This window comes from Bubalus bubalis, chromosome 14 (assembly GCF_019923935.1).
Source record: "Bubalus bubalis isolate 160015118507 breed Murrah chromosome 14, NDDB_SH_1, whole genome shotgun sequence".
NCBI lineage: Eukaryota > Metazoa > Chordata > Mammalia > Artiodactyla > Bovidae > Bubalus > Bubalus bubalis.
In genome coordinates this window covers 44,936,427-44,956,698 of record NC_059170.1, presented here as the reverse complement: position 1 = coordinate 44,956,698, position 20,272 = coordinate 44,936,427, and the positions used below count along the sequence as shown (strand labels likewise).

Below are 20,272 nucleotides of genomic sequence, written 5' to 3'. Positions count from 1 at the left end.
ACTCATCCCGCCGGGTGGTGATGTGGTCTGATGAGTCCTGGATCCCTGAGGAGGGGACACTGGCATTTTCGCTGTTATTTTTAGAGGTTACTCTCCATTTGTAGTTATCATAGAATCTTGGCTATATTCCCCATGTTGTACTGTCCACCCTTGAGCCTGTCTTCTACACAGGGGTCTGTACTGCAGGCGGTACAAACTACTGGGTGTAACATAGGCTCACTGCCTTTATTAAAAAGCTTTGTGCATCCAGGTAGACTGCTGTTTAGGGGCTTCGCTTGTAGCTCAGTCGGTAAAGAATCTGCCTGCAGTGCAGGAGACCCGGGTTCAATCCCTGGGTTGGGAAGATTCCCCTGGAGGAGGGCATGGCAACCCACTCCAGTATTCCTGCCTGGAGAATCCCATGGACAGAGGAGCCTGGAGGGCTACAGTCCATAGGGTCACACAGAGTTGGACACAACTGAAGTGACTTAGCACAGCACAACACGGGCTGGTATTTGGGACAGATCACACGAGTGTAAGGCCAGCTTCTAGGAAAAGGTTCATGCCTATGAGGCTGTCTGGGCGGGAAAGTTACAGAGCCAGAATTTAAACCAAAGTCTGATGTTTCTCAGGACAATTCTTTTATCTTAACGCAAGGTTTAATCTGATACATCAGTCACCTGTGTAAAACACAGAAGACAATTCAATGCCTAAGGCATTGGGGGATTTCTTGAAGGCTGTGTCTGCAGATAGGCTGGTGTGATCAATGGATCGGTTATGTCACCGGGGCGGGCGGCGTTGGGTTGGGGGGGCTCAGCTTCCTTCCCTGCCCGTTCCCCTTCCTTATATGAGTTCATAATTCAGAAAGAGATGGGCATGGCCCTTGGTTCCCAGAATCCCTTGCTTCATCACTCCATCTCAGTCTGCTTGTGTGTGTGTGTGTTTCCTTTTATTGACCACCTCTCCCTTGTCCCCTCCTTCCTTCACTTTTAGAAACAATGGAAGAGGCCTTTTACGTTTTTGTTTTCCTCCTGGCTCCCTGACAGAGGATTACTGGCCTTGGCTGGTGGCATCTCTCAGGCTTTGGGAGAGGGAGTGGCCAGAGGGGCATGCACGAATGAGTAGAAATCCACTGCGAGGAAGTCACTGTGTGGGAGCTGGGGAGGGGCTGCTATTGGGCTGAAATGACAGAAGCGAAGGTGTCCTTGCTCAGGCAGCAAGTGGTGGCTTGGAAGGCCGGAAGGAGGTGTGGGTCAGCCTGTCCCCGTCTGGCCATTTGGGGGCTCCCTCCTTTGTCTCCCCAGTCCTGTTGGGAGATCTCTGACTTGGGAAGGAACCCTGGGGGCTTGGATGCTCCCTTTATTTCAGTTCAACCTTGCTGTTCGCCTCTGGCAAGCATCAGTTTCCGGCTTGGAAAGATGTGAGCAGTGGGCCAAAATGTAGGAAAATGTGAGAATTCAGTGGCTCTCCAGCTAAAAGAAACCCACCCGCCCCTCCCCTCTTTGGTCCTATCCTTTCGTTGTGAAGCGTCCAGAGGATATTTTAGTTCTGGCATCAAGTTCCGTGGTGAGAGAAGGGGGAGAAAAGGAAAACATTGTTAGAAAATCTACATATGGCCCCAGACCAATCACAGCTTCCCACTTGCTTTGAGAGAGACTGTTTGTAAGATGAGGCCAGGTTACCTTCGGTAGCTGACACACCTGCGTGGCCCTTGAGATAGCTCTTCTGCCCTCCTTTGGGTTGGAGCTGCAGCTGCTGTGGGCAGTGCCATGTGGGTTCAGACTCCACTGTGGTGATGGTGCCAACTCAAGCCTGGACCATATGTCTCTCTGGCTCGAGGTGGGTCTGGTAGGTGGCATGGCCCACCTGAAAGTGCAGCTAAGAATTTGGGGGAGTTCATGCTTCTGGGGCAGCCCTTGGCCAGGGGGTAATGGGAGCCACAGCCCTTATCCTGCTGCAGGATGGTTCGGGGAAGAATCCTGGTGCATCTCCGAGCTTCCAGTGGGCTCTGCCTTTGTTGCCATGACAGCAACTTCCATATCATCCCCCATGTATAACCCCCCTTAAAGCTCCTGTTTCCCTTCTCTTCCGTGCTTTCCATGCACCTTCACTCCATCGTCCTGGGATCCCCTTCACAATAAACTACTTGTGCTAAGTCTTTGTCTCAGACTTGGTTCTCAGGAAATGCAAAACAGGACACCTTCAGTTTAGTCGCTCACTTGTGTCTGACTCTTTGCGACCCCATGGACTGCAGCACACCAGGCCTCCCTGTCCATCGCAAACTCCTGGAGTTTACTCAAACTCATGTCCATTGAGTCGGTGATGCCATCAAACCATCTCATCTTCTGTTGGCCCCTTCTCCTCCAGCCTTCAATCTTTCCCAGCATCAGGGTCTTTTCAAATGAGTCAGTTCTTCACTGACTCTAATACTTTGGCCACATCAGGTGGCCAAAGTATTAGAGTTTCAGCTTCAGCATCAGTCCTTCCAATGAATATTCAGGACTGATTTCCTTTAGGATGGACTGCTTGGATCTCCTCGCAGTCCAAGGGACTCTCAAGAGTCTTCTCCAACACCACAGTTCAAGAGCATCAGTTCTTCGGTGCTCAGCTTTCTTTACAGTCCAACTCTCACATCCATATAAGGCTACTGGAAAAACCATAGCTTTGACTAGATGGACCTTTGTTGGCAAAGTAATGTCTCTGCTTTTTAATATGCTGTCTAGGTTGGTCATAGCTTTTCTTCCAAGGAGCAAGCATCTTTTAATTTCATGGCTGCAGTCACCAACTGCAGTGATTTTGGAGCCCCAAAAAACAAAGTCTGTCACTGTTTCCATTGTTTCCCCATCTATTTGCCATGAAGTGATGGGACCGGATGCCATGATCTTAGTTTTCTGAATGTTGAGTTTTAAGCCAACCTTTGCACTCTCTCCTCTTTCACTTTCATGAAGAGGCTCTTTAGTTCTTCACTTTCTGCCATAAGGGTGGTGTCATCTGCTTATCTGAGGTAATTGATATTTCTCCTGGCAATCTTGATTCCAGCTTGTGCTTCATCCAGCCCAGCATTTCTCATGATGTACTCTGCATATAAGTTAAATAAGCAGGGTGACAATATACAGCCTTGGCATACTCCTTTCCCTGTTTGGAACCAGTCTGTTGTTCCATGTCTAGTTCTAACTGTTGCTTCCTGACCTGCTTACAGATTTCTCAAGAGGCAGGTCAGGTGGTCTGGTATACCTACCTCTTTCAGAATTGTCCACAGTTTGTTGTGGTCCACACAGTCAAAGGCTTTGGCATCAATAAAGCAGAAATAGATGTTTTTCTGGAACTCTCTTGCTTTTTCGATGATCTGATGGATGTTGGCAATTTGATCTCTGGTTCCTCTGCCTTTTCTAAAGCCAGCTTGAACATCTGGAAGTTCACGGTTCACGTACTGTTGAAGTCTGTCTTGGAGAATTTTGAGCATTAGTTTACTAGCGTGTGAGATGAGTGCAATTGTGCGCTAGTTTGAACATTCTTTGGCATTGCCTTTCTTTGGGATTGGAATGAAAACTGACCTTTTCCAGTCCTGGGGCCACTGCTGAGTTTTCCAGCTTTGCTGGAACATTGAGTGCAGCACTTTCACAGCATCATCTTTTAGGATTTGAAATAGCTCAACTGTAATTCCATCACCTCCGCTAGATTTGTTCATAGTGATGCTTCCTAAGGCCCACTTGACTTCGCATTTCAGGCTGTCTTGCTCTAGGTGAGTGATCATACCATCGTGATTATCTGGGTCATGAAGATCTTTTTTGTGTAGTTCTTCTGTGTATTCTTGCCACCTCTTCTTAATATCTTATGCTTCTGTTAGGTCCGTACCATTTCTGTCCTTTATCGAGCCCATCTTTGCATGAAATGTTCCCTTCATGTTTTTAATTTTCTTGAACAGATCTCTTTCTCATACTGTAATGTATATTTTGTATATACTTACATTTAAGCCTTGTATCTAATTTTGTGTTTCTAAACTTTTTTGTGTAAAAGAGGGACCTCAACATTACATAAACTTCAGCTCTCACAAAACCTGGATCCACCCCTGATTTTTATGTGTCAAGAAACATAAATTGGAGGAAGAAAATAATGATTTAGTAATAGAGCAATAATAAAGATTTAATAAAAACAATAATAAAGATTTAATAATCAGTTCAGTTCAGTCAACTCAGTCGTGTCCAACTCTTTGTGACCCCCTGGACTACAGCACACCAGTCCTTCCTGTCCATTGCCAACTCCCGGAGTTTACTCAAACTCATGTCCATTGAGTTGGTGATGCATCCAACCATCTCACTTTCTGTTGTCCCCTTCTCTTCCCACCTTTAACCTTTCCCAGCATCAGGGTCTTTTCAAATGAGTCAGCTCTTCACATCAGGTGGCCAAAGTTTTGGAGTTTCAGCTTCAGCATCAGTCCTTCCAGTGAATATTCAGGACTGATTTCCTTTAGGATGGACTGGTTGGATTTCCTTGCTGTCTAAGGGATTTATGTATCAAGAAACATAAATTTGAGGGAGAAAGTAAAGATTTAGTAATAGAGCAATCATAAAGATTTAATAAGAGCAATAATAAAGATTTAATAATAGAGCAATAATAAAGAATAAAATAGAGCAAAATATTTCAATTTTACTAAAGTATTATGATTATTAATACTGTTATGTTCTATGAGAACTATTTTATTGAGGACAATGTGAATATTTTAAAATCATTTTTGAAGATACTAGTTTCATAGTTTGAGATACAGCCAATTGAAAGTCAGTTTAATTAAAGATTCAGTTTAGTATTGACTTTATGGGCTGTCCTAACTTAAATAGATAATTCACCAAGATACACAGATCCAAATGGGGAAAAAAACATTATAAACCATACCTACTAAATCAAGACATTAATTTTTCCATCTCATCTACCAATTATGCAAAGACTTCTTGTTCACAACTTCCCACTTTTTCTGGTTTCAATCAATTAATCATGCTACTTTTCAGAAGGTGTTGAATTTACATATTTTTAACAAATGGATTCAAAACTCATTGAAACTCTTTGTGTGTGGAATGTTTTTAATCAGGTAACATAATTCTGCATCCATGTTTTACGGTAGAAAATATGATTGTTTTAGATGCTACTGATTTCTGTCATTTCTGGAAGGCAACACAGTTTCTTGATATTTGTTTTCAAAATGTTTTCTCCTTAGAAAAGATTTCTCTAGGAAAGTAGGTACTTTTTCACCTGATGGTTAAAATGCCACCTTAAAGGGTGTGTGTGTGTGTTTTCTGAAAATATCTAGCAAATGCATACTTAGCTGGTGGCTACAATCGTCTCAGAAAAGGTCGGCATATTTGTATGCATTCATTTGTAGATGAATGCATAATTCATCTTTAAGTTCAACAGTTTAAAAGAGTTCTTTGCCAAATGATAATGAACATCCAGATGGTATAAAAAGATTTCATGATCATGCCCCCATCTCCTTTCAAAATAGTATAAAAATTTTACTCTCTCAAACATTATCTATAAATCTGCTTCTCTGAGTGTATGTAAAGGGCACTTTGCTTGATGCTCTGAGAGCAAGACCCTTGCCTGCCACCTGCAGAAGCTGATAGTGCCCTTCTATTATGTTAATTATGGGACATGCTGGCACCTGGGCTCAGTGGGGATGCTACTGTCAGCCAGCATTATAAATATTAAATATGCATTTTTCTTATTTTTAAATTGGGATGTAATACAGTTGTGGGGGTTCTCATGTTTTCTTCCCACTCTTTAACAAGTCATGCAGCCCATCCTCCTGAGGTATACAACTCTACCCTATATTTTATAAAATCCGAGCTCAAGGACTTTAGTGGGGGGATTATTCAAGCCTTTCAGTTTTCAGATGCAGCAACTGAGCTAATATGATTCCACTTCTCCAAGAGCCCACAGCTAGGAACAGATCTGGCCACAGATGCCCAAGGTGGTGAATCCTGTGACCAGAAGTCCAGCCCCTGGGATCCTTGGAATGTACCTGTTTGCTTTAGTTAGTAGGGTAGTGGGGAAGAAGGGAGCTGTTTTGAAAAGAAGAAGCTTTGAAACCCAGCTGCCTGGACCTGATCTTCTTTTTCAGGCAGGTATGGAGGAAGTGGGGCTTTGGAGGTGGTGCTAGTGGTAAAGAACCTGCCTGCCAATGCAGGAGACATGGAGGACGTGGGTTGGATCCCTGGGTTGGGAAGATCCCCTGGAGGAGGGCATGGCTACTCACTCCAATATTCTTGCCTGGAGAATCCCAGGGACACAGGAACCTGGTGGGTGATAGTCCATAGGTTTGTAAAGAGTTGGACATGACTGAAGCGACTTAGCATGCATGCATGCATGGAGGAAGTGTCTCAGGGCGGCCAGCTAGCATCTTGGATGCCAGAGCATGTCTCCTGCAGGGGCTTGTGCTCAATGAGGGGGTCCTTGTTGATCCCTGGGGTCTTAGAGGTGGAGAGATCACGTCGAGTGCTGTCCTGGGAACTGGAATGTGCTCAGCCGTCCCTGTCTGTGAACAAATGGGAAAAGAAAGACTCAACCCAGCACCAGGCTGCAGAGCCAACCGGACCTGAGTGTGCACACGAATCACCTGTTTAAACCCAGAGCCTCCCTGGAGGTCTGATTCTGCATCTCTAACAAGCTCCCAGGGGATGTTGAGGTGGCTGGTTCAGGGGCCACACATTGGGTTTTGTCCAAGAACCTCAAACACTTAGATTCTTTTTTAGGTTTGCCACTAAAATTCCCAGGTCTGTCATTTAAATTTAGCCCTGTATCAATGGGCATGATCCCCAAAGGGTGATGTAGAATCACTGGGGGTCTTTCCTGGGGATGCTGTGATGACTCCCCAGTCCTACCAGGTGGGGGTTTGAGTGAAGCTCTGTGACAGTGTGGTTGTTGGGAGGGTGTGTGGGCTGGCCTGCGAGGGGTTGGAGTCAGGAGGGAAGGGGAGACACTGCAGCCATCAGGACTTTGTGGGGAGAGATGGCTGGACCTGCCCATTCCCCTCCCATGGGTGGATTTGCACGGGGAGTGGTCACGGGACCGGCCTCTTTGGATGCAGGACTCGACTGGACAGCACACGTCTGACCACCCAGCCCAGAGCCCTGGCATCTCGCTCCTGTTCTCCATCGTGGCCTCAGCAGCACTGGGCAGGGACCCTCTGCCCATGCCCTGCAGCCTCCCTCTGCATCTTATGTTTGCAAGCATTGTGTTTTGGCTAATAACACTTGAAGCTGTTTACTGGGGCCTGGGAGCAGCAGCTCAGCCTCCTCTGTGCCCTGTGCAGAGCCCGGCTCTGGTGCTGTGTTTCTTGTAAGCCTCCAGGAGATGCTATCGCTGATGCCGACTGAGCGCTGTGTGTGGGAGCCCTGCAGAGGACAGGCATTGGTGGAAGGGCTGCGTCCCTGGGGCAGGTGGCCAGGGGTTGCTGTCCCCTCTTCCCCTCAGTTGTTCAGTTGCTCAGTCATGTCCAACTTTTGCAACCCCATGGACTGCAGCACGCCAGGCTCCCCTGTCCTTTATCATCTCCTGGCGCTTGCTCAAACTCATGTCCATTGAGTCAGTGATACCATCGATGTCATCTTCTGTCGTTCCCTTTTCTTCCTGCCTTCAATCTTTCCCAGCATCAGGGTCTTTTCTAATGAGTCAGTTCTTTGAATCAGGTGGCCAAAGTATCAGAGCTTCAGCTTCAGCATCAGTCCTTCCAATGAATATTCAGGGCTGATTTCCTTTAGGATTGACTGGTTTGATCTCCTGCTGTCCAAGTGACTCTCAAGAGTCTTCTCCAACATGCCTGTTCAAAAGCATCAATTCTTCTGTGCTCAGCCTTCTTTCCTGTCAGAGGGACCAAGAAACCTCAACTTTCCGTGGGGTTTCTCTGTTGAAGTTGGGGTGTGGTGCCTTGATACTGGAATTCGTTTCAAGTGCAGCCTGGCTTGTGATCACCATCACGCAACCAGAGCGCAGGAGATGGGCACCCACTGGACAGGGCATGTAGACACCAGAAAGAGGAGAGGTTTAAATGGAGATTGTGGCCTTCTCTATCTTTCTGGAAGGTTTGAGGCCATGGAGGGACCAATGTCCAGGCCATAAAGCCTCTGGCTTCTTCCTTTCCTGGCGGGTATGATGGGCTCTTAGCTCTCCACAGTCTGTTCTCCTTTCCAAGGACCAAGAGCCATGCAGAGCCATGCTTGTCTTCCGGCTGCAGAGTTGATGTGAAGATCCTAATGCAGAGGCCAGCCCCGCCCCTGCCCCCCCTCCATTCAACCACAGAGGGTGAGGACCATGGTGGGTGGGTGGGGGGCAGGAAGGGGGCCGCTAGGAGAGGGTGCAGGAGAGTCTGCAGAAGGCGGTCCCGGGGCTGCAGGCTGATGCAAACCCGCCTTTGACCCCGGGGTGAAGACCCAGGGCGCCCAGAGTGGAGACAGCTGTGTAAACCGCAGGGTGGGGTATTTATAGCTCAGCGGGGCCAGCCCTGTGGCCATGGGCTCTGTCTCTTGTTCTGTTCACCGAGTTTCCTGGACGCGCTGTCCTCAGGGTCGCATGAGGCTCTCTGCAAGACTCCATGTCTCCACTTGCTGTCCAGAGCCTTCTGGGTATTTCTCTCCATCCCTGTTTTCAAGAAGAAATGCTGTGTCCCAGTTCTGGGGCAGGGGAGAGTTAACATGTTCCGTCAAGGGGTCCTGCTGACCCCTGGAGGCCACTTCCCCTGGGCTCCTGAGCTCTGGGCTGAGGTGGGACACACACGCCTGGCCTTTGGAGTTGAATCTGGGTTGGGGTCCCTGCTGGCTGTTTTATCCCACCAGTGAAAGGGGTGAAACCCTGGGGAGAGTGTGGATGGAGAAGGGGCAGGATGGTGGTCAGGCACATGGGCAGGAGGCTTGGGGACAGTTCTCATGCTGCTGCATCAAACCCTCATCTGAATGGGGTCCTCCCCTCCTGGGAGCAGGGGTGGCAGTAACCCCACCTCTCTGCCAGGCTTAGGTCCCTATTTGGGACTAGGAAAAGTGTGGTATTTATTTAGTCTTAGGGTGAAGTTGAGGGGCCTGGGACACCCGAGGAAACCCATTCTTTGGGTCAGGACTCCTTGGGCTTTCCAGGCCCTAGTCACAGAGGGGAGAAAGGGGAGGAGGAGAGAGAGAGAGACCGAGAACACACAGCTCTGTAATGGAAACTTGGCTTCCAGCCCCACGCTCCTTCTTTAATGCCTGTGCTTGAGTCTTGGGTCGGGAACCCTTTCCTCCGGCAGGTACGCTGAGCTAGCTCCACGGCCCACTCCTGTCCCGCTGTTCTGAGCTGGTGACACAGGACATGTGAGCCTGCTGCCTCCCTCTTCACCCTCCCCCACCCCTGTCCTTGATTAATTAGGTCAACTCGTAACTTCCAGGGCCTGGCAGGAGGAGCCAGGAACACAGTGGAGGGGGGCCAAGGGGTTTTGTTGACGTTGCTCAAGTGTAGCTTCATGGAGCAGCAGCCCCTGCAGAGCGGAGAAGTCCAGGGAAGCCAGGGGTGAGGAGGAGAGAGAAGCGGGCAGCTCCCCAAAGCCCTCTGCCTTCCCCACTGGCCACCTGCCCCTGCTCCCTGAATCTGAGACTGTAACCCTCCATGTCGTGACCAAGAGACTGGCTGAGTCTCTGAGAAATCCACACTGAGCTGAGCAGCCTACATCCAGTGGGGTTCAGGACCATTTTTTTTTATGTGTGTGATGCTTTCTTTCCAGTGATGCTCCTGCCTCATCACTGGTTCTAACAGTTTCTGGGGGAAGCAGACCCCATGAGATGGTCTCACCTGTTATAAGGTGCAGGCTGCATCATGCTTCTGTCTTGCAGTAGCTGAGTAACATGGCCAGATGGATTCCGTCTTCTCCAGGGATCTACCAAGAAGGTGGCCTTTGGGGATCCCCAGACCTGGGTTCAGATCCCTGTTTTGTTCCTCTTTGCTTGCTCTGTGGGCAAGTCTTTTAACCTCTTTGTGCTTAGATTTCCTTATTTGCAATCGGAGTTAACAGTTCTAAAAGAAGACTGTTGAGATGAAACATAACGAAGAATGGAAAGTTGTTTACACAAAATAGACACTCAATAAATGGCTGTTGTGATGACTGTTAGCTGGTGGTAGATGTGGCCATGGGTTGGCTGAGTTTAGGCAGATCACTTCTACTCTAACTTATTTACTCCAGAGGAAGGTTGACCTGAGAACTAACTGCCCCTTCCTACTTCTCCAGCAATTTTGTGAGGACAGAGAAAACGGGGTGTCATATTGTCACATATGGTCCTCAGTGGGAAGTGAATGAACACAACGCTTTTTTTTCATCACTGTTATGTTCTCAGACTCTGGTCTCTGCATCTGTGTATCAGTGGTCAGTGCTCAAATATATTTTTGTTGAGATTAAAGTTTGTAGATTTTGGAATCCAGAGGCACTGCCTTAATAGTCTCTAATTCCTGAAGCTATTGAATCATCGTGTAAAAAAATCCTCTCATTTTCTGCTACAATAGCTGGCTTTATTTTTACATCTCTTAATTGGTATCAGCTTTTCTCTCGGAATTACAGAACTATAGAAATTTGGCCTGAGAAGGAACTTTGGAAGTCACTGGAAGGGATGCTCTTGCTTCTTTGCAAAATGTTGGAGTCTTCCTGAATGTTAGGATTGCAGCCCCGCAGGACACTTTTCTTTGACCCAGATTATGAGAGCAGAGAGGCCACTTTGTTGGTCTCATGTAGGCAGAACGATGCCCCTGGCATCCTGCCTGCATCACTTGTCCTCACATCTTTGGTACAACTTCCAGCACCTGTGTCTAATTATCTAAGGCCATTTACTGGGCACCAGAGTCCATCTTGGGAGAAGGCAATGGCACCCCACTCCGGTACTCTTGCCTGGAAAATCCCATGGGTGGAGGAGCCTGGTAGGCTGCAGTCCATGGGGTCACTAAGAGTCGGACACAACTGAGCGACTTCACTTTCACTTTTCACTTTCATGCATTGGAGAAGGAAATGGCAACCCGCTCCACTGTTCTTGCCTGGAGAATCCCAGGGACGGGGGAGCCTGGTGGGCTGCTGTCTGTGGGGTCGCGCAGAGTCGGACACGACTGAAGTGACTTAGCAGTAGCAGCAGAGTCCATCTTGATTGGAAGTGCCAGGGAATGAATGTCCCCTGGGAATAGCCTTCATTCAGCCCATGGCAGACCAAGAGCAGGTGGGTAAATACCCCAGCTCCCTCACCCTCTGGGTGTCTGAGTTGAATACGTACACTGTCCCCTAGAGCTTTCCAGAGGGGTCAAGCTCTAGTTCATGCATTTTAGCTTCAGACTTGAAACACGCCTCCTCCGGCTGGCTCCCACCCTGCTCCATTGCCCTGTCCCCCGTGGGTGCTTCCTGGGATCACCGCCCCCAGGTAAACTACCTGTGCTCAAGTCTCTGTCCTCAGGGGCTGCTTCTCTGGAAACCCAGCCTGAGACAAACGAGGTGTCTTTCTTCACACTCTGAGATATGGTATTTTAAGTCTGCTTATTGAATTTTGAGGCCACTGACCTTATTCCTTTTTTATGAATTTTTGCAATATTTTTTCTCTGCTTGTCACTATTCTTAATCCTAAGAATTAACTATTCAGGTAAACCAGACTATACACGTATCTTGCTTTGACCTTGAAATATCTTTAGGATTGTCTTCACAATTATGGTTAAACTGATATATCTGGTCACCATGTAGGTATTTTGTATTTCAGTCTTAAATTATGGTTTATTCTAGTTGGGCTGCATATGCTAGTTTTGTTTTTTGTTTGTTTGTTTTTTTTTTTTGTTTTGTTTTTTTTTGCTTCTCTGTGTAGCACGTGGGATCTTAGTTCTCCAACCAGGGGTTGAACCCACAGCCCCTGCCTTGGAAGCACAGAGTCGAGAGAGAGAGAGAGAATAAACATAGGGGCTCTTCTGGCTAATGTGTAAAGTTGTAATTAGCTGCTTGATAAATTTACGTGTGGGAGCAGGTTCCAGTTGATTGAGGAAGACCTCAGTGCATGAGCTGCAGGCTTATATGTGTCCTATTGGGTTAGGTGAGATGCCCACATGCACTGTGATTTCCAGAAACTTCCACAAGTCTTACCGTATCCATTCACTGAATGGGAATGGTGACTCCAACATGAATTTCCTGAGCACCTACTCTGAGCCAGCAGTGATTCGGTGTCAGAGAGACAGCAGTGGACCCAGGAGACAATGATCAGGCTCCATCTTTCTTTCCAGAGCAGTGTGATGAGGTTCCAGTTACATAATGAAAGTGACATCATTTGAGAAACTAGAATTTCCATGGAAATAGAGGAGAGGGTATGATGACCTTCAACTCTTTACTGACCATTTCAGAACACTAGGTTGGTGTGACTGGGTGGGGCCCAGCCTCTGGCCTTTCATAAAGGCCACTGGTCCCATGAATTAGACTTTTTGTCTTTTTCTTACATCCATTTTCTGACCATAGCAACTCTGGACACTCAAGAGGTAGCCAAAGCTTCATGTCATGTCTTTCTTGAGTTCCAAACCACTAGAGAGAGCCATCTGTGTGCTGTTTCCAAAACCCAAGGACTCTCTGAGGTCCTGCTCTATTGTTATTTTACATTTTTCCTACATGATTAAAAAAAAATTTTTTTTTACATGATTTGTCCATAGTGGTCAAGGCCATTGGCAACTCTGTCCTTTTTGAAATTCTCTTTTTGCTTACCTTCTGTGACACCACTTCCCTTGCTCTTTTCTTTCTTTTCATGATCTTTTTTTTTTGTCTATTTTATTTTATTTATTTATATATTTTTAAATTTTATTTTATTTTTAAACTTTACAAAATTGTATTAGTTTTGCCAAATATCAAAATGAATCCGCCACAGGTATACATGTGTTCCCCATCCTGAACCCTCCTCCCTCCTCCCTCCCCATTCCATCCCTCTGGGTTGTCCCAGTGCACTAGCCCCAAGCATCCAGTATCGTGCATCGAACCTGGACTGGCAACTCGTTTCGTACATGATATTATACATGTTTCAATGCCATTCTCCCAAATCTTCCCACCCTCTCCCTCTCCCACAGAGTCCATAACACTGTTCTATACATCAGTGTCTCTTTTGCTGTCTCGTACACAGGGTTATTGTTACCATCTTTCTAAATTCCATATATATGTGTTAGTATACTGTATTGGCGTTTCTCTTTCTGGCTTACTTCACTCTGTATAATAGGCTCCAGTTTCATCCACCTCATTAGAACTGATTCAAATGTATTCTTTTTAATGGCTGAGTAATACTCCATTGTGTATATGTACCACAGCTTTCTTATCCATTCATCTGCTGATGGACATCTAGGTTGCTTCCATGTCCTGGCTAGTATAAACAGTGCTGTGATGAACATTGGGGTACATGTGTCTCTTTCCCTTCTGGTTTCCTCAGTGTGTATGCCCAGCAGTGGGATTGCTGGATCATAAGGCAGTTCTATTTCCAGTTTTTTAAGGAATCTCCACACTGTTCTCCATAGTGGCTGTACTAGTTTGCATTCATGATCTTTGTTGAAGGCTTTGACTCTACTTTCTCTGGAGGAATGCTGAGTTTCCCGTGGTTTCTTCTTCCATTTCCTTCTCTTTAGGAAGCCCCATTCATACTCTTGCCATATGCTTCCCTGCTTGTTTATGGTTCTCCTGATGTCCTGGGTAGCTGAACTGTTGCCCTGCGTAGCTGAACTGTTGCCCTGCAGTGTCTGCACCCACATTATCCGGGCAGCACACCACCCTGTGGATGGTCCACGGACACTTCAGATTCAAAACATCCTGAGCAGAAGGCACCACACTGTCCCCAACGTGTCCCTCTGTGTCTGTTCTTTGTCCTGACACTTCCATCCCCATGGTCGTCTCAGCCGGAGACCTCAGCCCTACTCATGCATTCAGTGATCAGCTTTCCCCTGGTTTGTGCTCTTCATCTCATGTTTGTGGAAATCTTGTTATGTGGGATTCACTAGCCTAGGCTCTGGGCATGTTGACATGGTGTCTTAGCCTGGGTGATCCAAGAAGCAGATCCTGAGCAGGTGTTAATTGCAGGTGCTTTATTTGGGAGGTGATTCAAGGAAATACTGAATATAAATATCATTTTTGTTTTTGTTTTGGCTTCACCGCATGGCTTGTTAATCTTAGTTCTACCATTAGGAATCGAACCTGGGCCCCAGCAGTGAAAGTGCAGAGTCCTAACCACTAGACCACCAGGGAATTCCCTTCAAAGAGATACAGGTTGGGGACCAGATGCTGGTGAGCAGGAGCCAGTCTAACTGACTTAGTGGACCCAACTGGGCCCTTTCTTTTCCCAAGTCCACGTTCAGTGAGGTCACATTTGTAGCTTGAAATTGGACATGGTGAGAATTTAATTTACACCATGGAAATTGACCAGTGGCTACAAATCAGGACTTTTCCTACAGAGAACTGGTTGTTCAGCATTTCTCAGCATGTCACTGGGGGCACAGAATTAAGACAGGGAATGCATGCATGCTCAGTCGCTTTAGTCGTGTCCGACTCTTTGTGATCCCATGGACTGTAGCTCACCAGGCTCCTCTGTCCATGGGATTCTCCAGGCAGGAACACTGGAGTGGGTTGTCATTTCCTCCTCCAGGAAGATAGGGAAGGACAACAGCTAATAAAGTATGCTTTATCAGGGAAGTCACCCTGAAGACATCTGGAGAGTCATCCCAGTGGAGTAGACTGGAATCTGGATTGGAACACACACTTCAGTCATCCCTCTGGAGCAGTGAGGTGTTTATACACTGCCCCCTAGCAGTCGTTGGCTGAAGGCTGCTGCTTGGGGCCTGGCAGGATCCAGCAGTGGAGAAGCCTCCCTGGAGTTAAGAGACAGGATGCTGAGCGTAGTAGTCAGAGGTGTCAGGGCCGTCGGCGGGACTGAGCGCTGATGGCTGAAGGTGCTGGGCACCCAGTGTGGGCAAGGGTCACACCAGCTGTTAGTGATGTGTGGCTGTGGTGTCTTTCTCCATAGACCTGAACCTCATGGACTTCATCGGGCAAGACACACAGTGGACTGTGGGGAGGAAGTTAATGCAGGTGAATGACTCGCTGACTTCAGAAGATGCAGGACCGCGGAGCAGCAAGAACTGCACTGAACCAGGTAAGATGACGGCTGCACTGGGGCCTTTATACTGGGGACGGGGCTACTGGCAGTGGCCATAGCCCAGGAAGAGCCGGATCTGTGGTTTTCCTCTGAGCTCTGATCCAGAGAGACTCTGAGGACATTTAGGGGCAGGTGTCTAAGAAATGCAAAGGCAAGATCCCAGGGGGACAATTTAGGAGTGTTTCCACCTCTGTTTGTTCCCTTGGGCGGTGGGGGAGAAGGTGAGTCAAAGTCCTGGTCTAAAATATGGATGCTGGTGCCATCCCGAGGGACACTAAGCCAGGAGCAGGTAGGTGAGGATGTCCTGTCCTCTTTGCCTGATTTTTAATTGAGAGCCTTGTTTCTGTCATAGTAAAGGCACAGGTGTTGAACCAGACCCTCACCTCTGATGTTGAGCTTCTTGGAAGAAATGGATGTTCATGTGTCAGCAGTTATATTTGATATAACAAATAGAATGTGCCTTTCCTCAGAACATTTTACCTCTAATGTTTTTGAACTTTCAAGAGAAAACTAACAGAAGGGGATCAAAGGGACTTGAAGTCAGCTCAGCCAGACTTTGGCCAAGGCAGGTGGCCTCTGGACGGATGAAGTCTGCTTGTTTAGACCAGGCGGCAGCCACCCTGTCTGAAAAGGGCCAGAGAGCAAATATGTTAGGCTTTGAAGACCTGATACTTCTATAGTGTCTATAGTTTATTATTTAATTTTATTTTTAATTAGAGGACAGTTATTTTACAATACTATGATGGTTTCTGCCACACATCAACACGAATCGGCCATAGGTATACATGTGCCCCCTCCCTCCTGAACCTCCCTCCCCATCCCACCTCTCCAGACTGTCACAGAGCAGCACTGAAACACATACCTTGCTGTGTGTAAAATGAAGAGCCAGCGGGGGTTTGCTGTATGCTGCAGGGAACCCAAAGCCGGTGCTCTGTCTATAAGACATTTTTAAAGATTTTTATAATCTTTATAATCTTTAAAAATTAAAAAAAACATTTTAGCTCATGGATGGACTGGGCCTGTGGCCACATTGTCAGCCCTGACATTGAGTTCTCAGATCTCTTGTGGGTGGGGCGGGGGTGGTTCTTCCTTCCTTACCTGGTGGAGTCTTGGGCCTCAAGTGTGCCCCCTTTAAGGGCCTGGGAGCTCAACCACCCAGTGATCCTACATGCAAACGCTGGCCTCATTTTAAGCATCAGCCTAGATGGACGTATGCAATCTTCATTGCAGCCCGAAGAACCTTAGCCCTTGGGTTACAGAAGGTGAACTTGTGTGTGTGTGCTTTTCTTGGGAAGGTGGATAGAAGTTCCCTTTCCGACGTCTGGAAAGAACTAAAAATAGATTACCTTTCCCTGCCAAAAAACAGCCTACAACCTGACATAAACTATATTCCTTAAGCTGGAGAATTCAAGGGTCCCTGTGGCTGTTATTCAGCACTCTGAAAGAATACCCTTCACTGAAGCACGTGGGGGCTGCGTGAGCTACAAGTGAAAGCCGGGTTGAAGGTTTACGTGTCATTACCATGTGGACAGAACTGCATGTCTCCTGGGAGGTGGGCTTCTGGGGGGCCTGGCCCAAGGGGCGTGGCAGGGATGCTTCGGGTCACCGCTGGAGCCCTGTTTGCTGATCGGGTCTTACAGTCGAAGGTATGTCACCATCTTTTTGCAATGAGAATGCGGGCGGTGACTGGGATGTCAGGAGACAGGAGATTCAGTTCTAGGAGCCCAGCCTTGCCGTGGGCACACCTTTGGATGCAAAAGAATGGCGTCAGACAAAGTACAGAGCCCAGCTCTGGGACTGGGGTCCAGCTCTGTGCAGGGCCAAGCGATGGAAGCTTCTGTTCCCTGGAGTTGGGACCGTGTGTCAGGGGATGGTGCTGGCTCGCTGTGAGTGGCATTGCTGACTGTTTCAAAGAATGCATTTCTCAGAGTGACAGGTGTAAAAGAATAAGACGCGTGAAATGCCATCACAAGACAGGAATGACTCAGCTCACAGGCAGAACAGAAGATGTCCAGCTAAGAAGAGCTGAAGCCAGCACCTGTTGGTGTTGGCAAGACAGTGGGGGCGCAGGGCAAGGAGGAGAGGAGAGACTCCGGGGGGCAACAATGGTGGGGGGGTGGCAACAAACAAGAGCTCCCCATCCTGCAGCTCCAGTGCAGGCTGGGAAGCAGCCTTCTGGACTGGCCTCCTTCCTGTTCACAATGGTGTCACAGGGCAGGGCACTCACGGCTCCCCGGGATGGTGTCAGGGCTCCCTTGGTGCCCAGCGCTGAGTGTCCACATGGGGACCTGAGTGTGTGGGGGCCAGTGTGGCCAAGGGAAGCACAGTATCAGGGTCACAGGTGGGAATTAACTTGACTTTTATTGTGAAGTGTGCTTGGTGCCCTCTGATGTCACAGGGATTCTCAGGCTGTGTCCTCGGAACTCCTGGCTGGAGACGCCATCGGAATGAAATTGACTGGGAGACTGGTGATGGGTTGACGTGTTCTGGTTGTGGAAACAGTTGGGGGATGGGGCTGGCTTGCTTCCTCACTTGGGAAGCAGACCTAGTTTAACCCTCTGTCCCTTCCATTGCATGAGTGCAGAATAGGAACTCACAAACTCTTCCACCCCTAAGACACCAGGTCCAGTTCCCCTTAGTAAGTCTCTGCTTTGTGTTCCCAGAATTCCGTGTCCTACTGCCCTCCCTGTCCTTTTATCTCTCTGCCATCCATGTTCCTCCCTCTCCCTCTCCCTTCCCCGCTCCCTCTCTTTGATAACCAGGAGGCCAGAACACGGTCCAGAGGACAGCCAGGATCCCTGGCCCATTGGACAGTGGCTGTGCTATCTTTGTGGGTGTGGCGAGCTTGATATGGCTCACTTTTCATAGGACAGCTGCCACTTTAAAGACATGTAAGGGACTTCCCTGGTGGCATAGTGGGTAAGATTCCACCTGCTGATGCAGGGGACCCAGGTTTGATCCTTGGTCAGGGAAGATCCCACATGCCATGGAGCAACCTGTGAGCTGCCACTACTGAGCCCACCCGCCTAGAGTCTGTGTTCCGCAACAGAAGAAGCCCCCACAATGAGTAGCCCGAGCATGGCAGCAAAGAGTAGCCCCTGCTCGCTGCAACTAGAGAAAGCCCGTGAGGCAGTGAAGACTCAGTGCAGTCATAAGTAAATAAAGAACATTAAAAAGACGTCTAAGATTTTTTAAAAAATTTTTCTTTTAAATGGCATTCTTCCCTGCCCCCTTAAAGACCTGGTTTTGGTGAAAATTTGTGATTTTTTCCTCCAGATCTGTATGAAAAAGACTGAGATCCAGGCTCTAATTTTTCTGTCATCGTTCCAGCCCTCTGAGAATTTTTAAGGTTGTTTTCTTAGCCTGACATTGCCAATCTCATCTCGAGCCCGGAAACATTGTCTTTTGGCAAATAACGCTTGAAACTGTTTACTCAGATGAACTATTATGAGGAATTTAACTTTGAATAAATTTGATCCATGGAAAATTAAGTCGGCTAAATGTAATACTGAGGGAGGCAGACAACTGTAGCAGAGCGGGATTCTTGGGAATGTGTGTTGGTACACTTTGCAGAATTTTATTCTACACTTTGCAGTCTGCCTCCAGAAAAAAAAAAATCGATCATCTTTTGGTTTTTAGTTCTTTGATATTTTAAGGAAATGAGCTTTTCCTCAGAATGCCTCTTTCAAAGAAACTTGGGAAGAAGGAAGCTATTTAAAATGAAAGCCTTTGGTGTGGGCATCACTCTGAGATGACTGCATTTCCCTTTTTAAAAAAAATTTATTGGAATATAGTTGATTTGCTATGTTGTGTTAGTTTCAGGTGTACAGCAAAGCGGTTCAGTTACACATATTCATATATACATCCCTTTTCAGACTCTCTTCTCATGTAGTTGTCGCAGAATATTGAGTAGAGTTCCCTGTGGTGTACAGTAGGTCCTTGTGGGTTATCTGTCTTATAATAAGGGTCGATATGTTCATCCCAAGCTCCTGATTTATCCCTTCCCCCGCATTTTTCTGTTGATAGCCATAAGTTTGCTTTCGACATCTGAAGGTCTGTTTCTGTTTCCATTTTCTTCTGATAAAGGGCTCAGCTCCCTCTCTCTGCCTGACTTGTTGGGTCTGAGCTCTCTGGGCACAGGGAAGCCACCTTGAGCCTTTGCTTCAGGACAGAGGCTGGCAGGTACTGACCCCATGGGGCTGTGCAAGGGGCATTACTGGATCAGGTGGCTGTTTACTGGAATGGCCAGAAACCACAGAGTCTAAAAGTCAAATCCGAACTGTCCTGGGGGAGGGAAGTCAGGTCAGGATGGGAGAAGCAGTTCAAGGGGGTGTCCAAAGGTAGGTGTGGACCATGAACAGAGCCTGGGGGCCAGGCTCAGATGCACAAGCAAGTGAAGGCCGGTTCAGCTGCAGGTCGTGTACACAGGGAGGGTTTGAGATCCTCCTGTTTTTGAGTTTAAGCCATAACATCAGGGTCAGCTGGTTTAATACCACGATATGACCGATCTACAAAGCACGAAAGGTCCAAATGTCTCACCATTTACATAAAGAAAAAAATGAATGACCTGCCTGAGGTTACAGGGCTTTTCCAGAAGCAGAGCAGGGCCCCTAGCTGTCCCACATGGATAATCAATGCATATCAATAATTATCTAGAAAATCTGACACTTGCATCATTTAGAAGAACACGGTCCTGTAGAAATATAATGCAAGCTACAGATGTAATTTTGAGATTCCTAGTAGCTACATTAAAACCATAAAAGGAAACAGATGAAGTTAATTTAATACTATATTTTCTTTAACCAAACATTTCCAGAATATGAGGAAGAATGAAAATTTTCAATCACCTTCATGTTTTATCCCTGAGTTTGAACCCAGGAAACAACTAAGATTATTTTTAAAAGTCTTAAAATGTATACTCCGTTAGACTAGCTCACATAACAGTTCTCTAACTTCTCTCTGCGGTTGTAATTTTCATAATGATTCCAACAGTAGCTGTGGACATTCTTAAGTGGAACACCTTGGAAACCCATTGTGATCTGCTCTTCAACTTTTATCAAGTCCTTTACTGAATTAGGGCAACAGTAGCTGCTGTAACAAGTAAGTCCTTCAGACTTGGGGGTTTAACACAAAAGAAGTTTCTTTCTCATGTGAAG

General features: G+C 47.2%; 1 protein-coding gene across 1 annotated transcript in view; it reads left to right on the top strand.

Moving 5' to 3' along the window:
- SLC24A3 (solute carrier family 24 member 3) overlaps window positions 1-20,272 on the top strand; it is a 430,346-nt gene that overhangs the window by 58,217 nt on the left and 351,857 nt on the right. Inside the window, exon 2 of the mRNA XM_006077251.4 lies at window positions 14,985-15,113. Coding sequence (XP_006077313.2) covers window positions 14,985-15,113 — 129 coding nt within the window. The remainder of the gene's footprint in view (window positions 1-14,984; window positions 15,114-20,272) is intronic.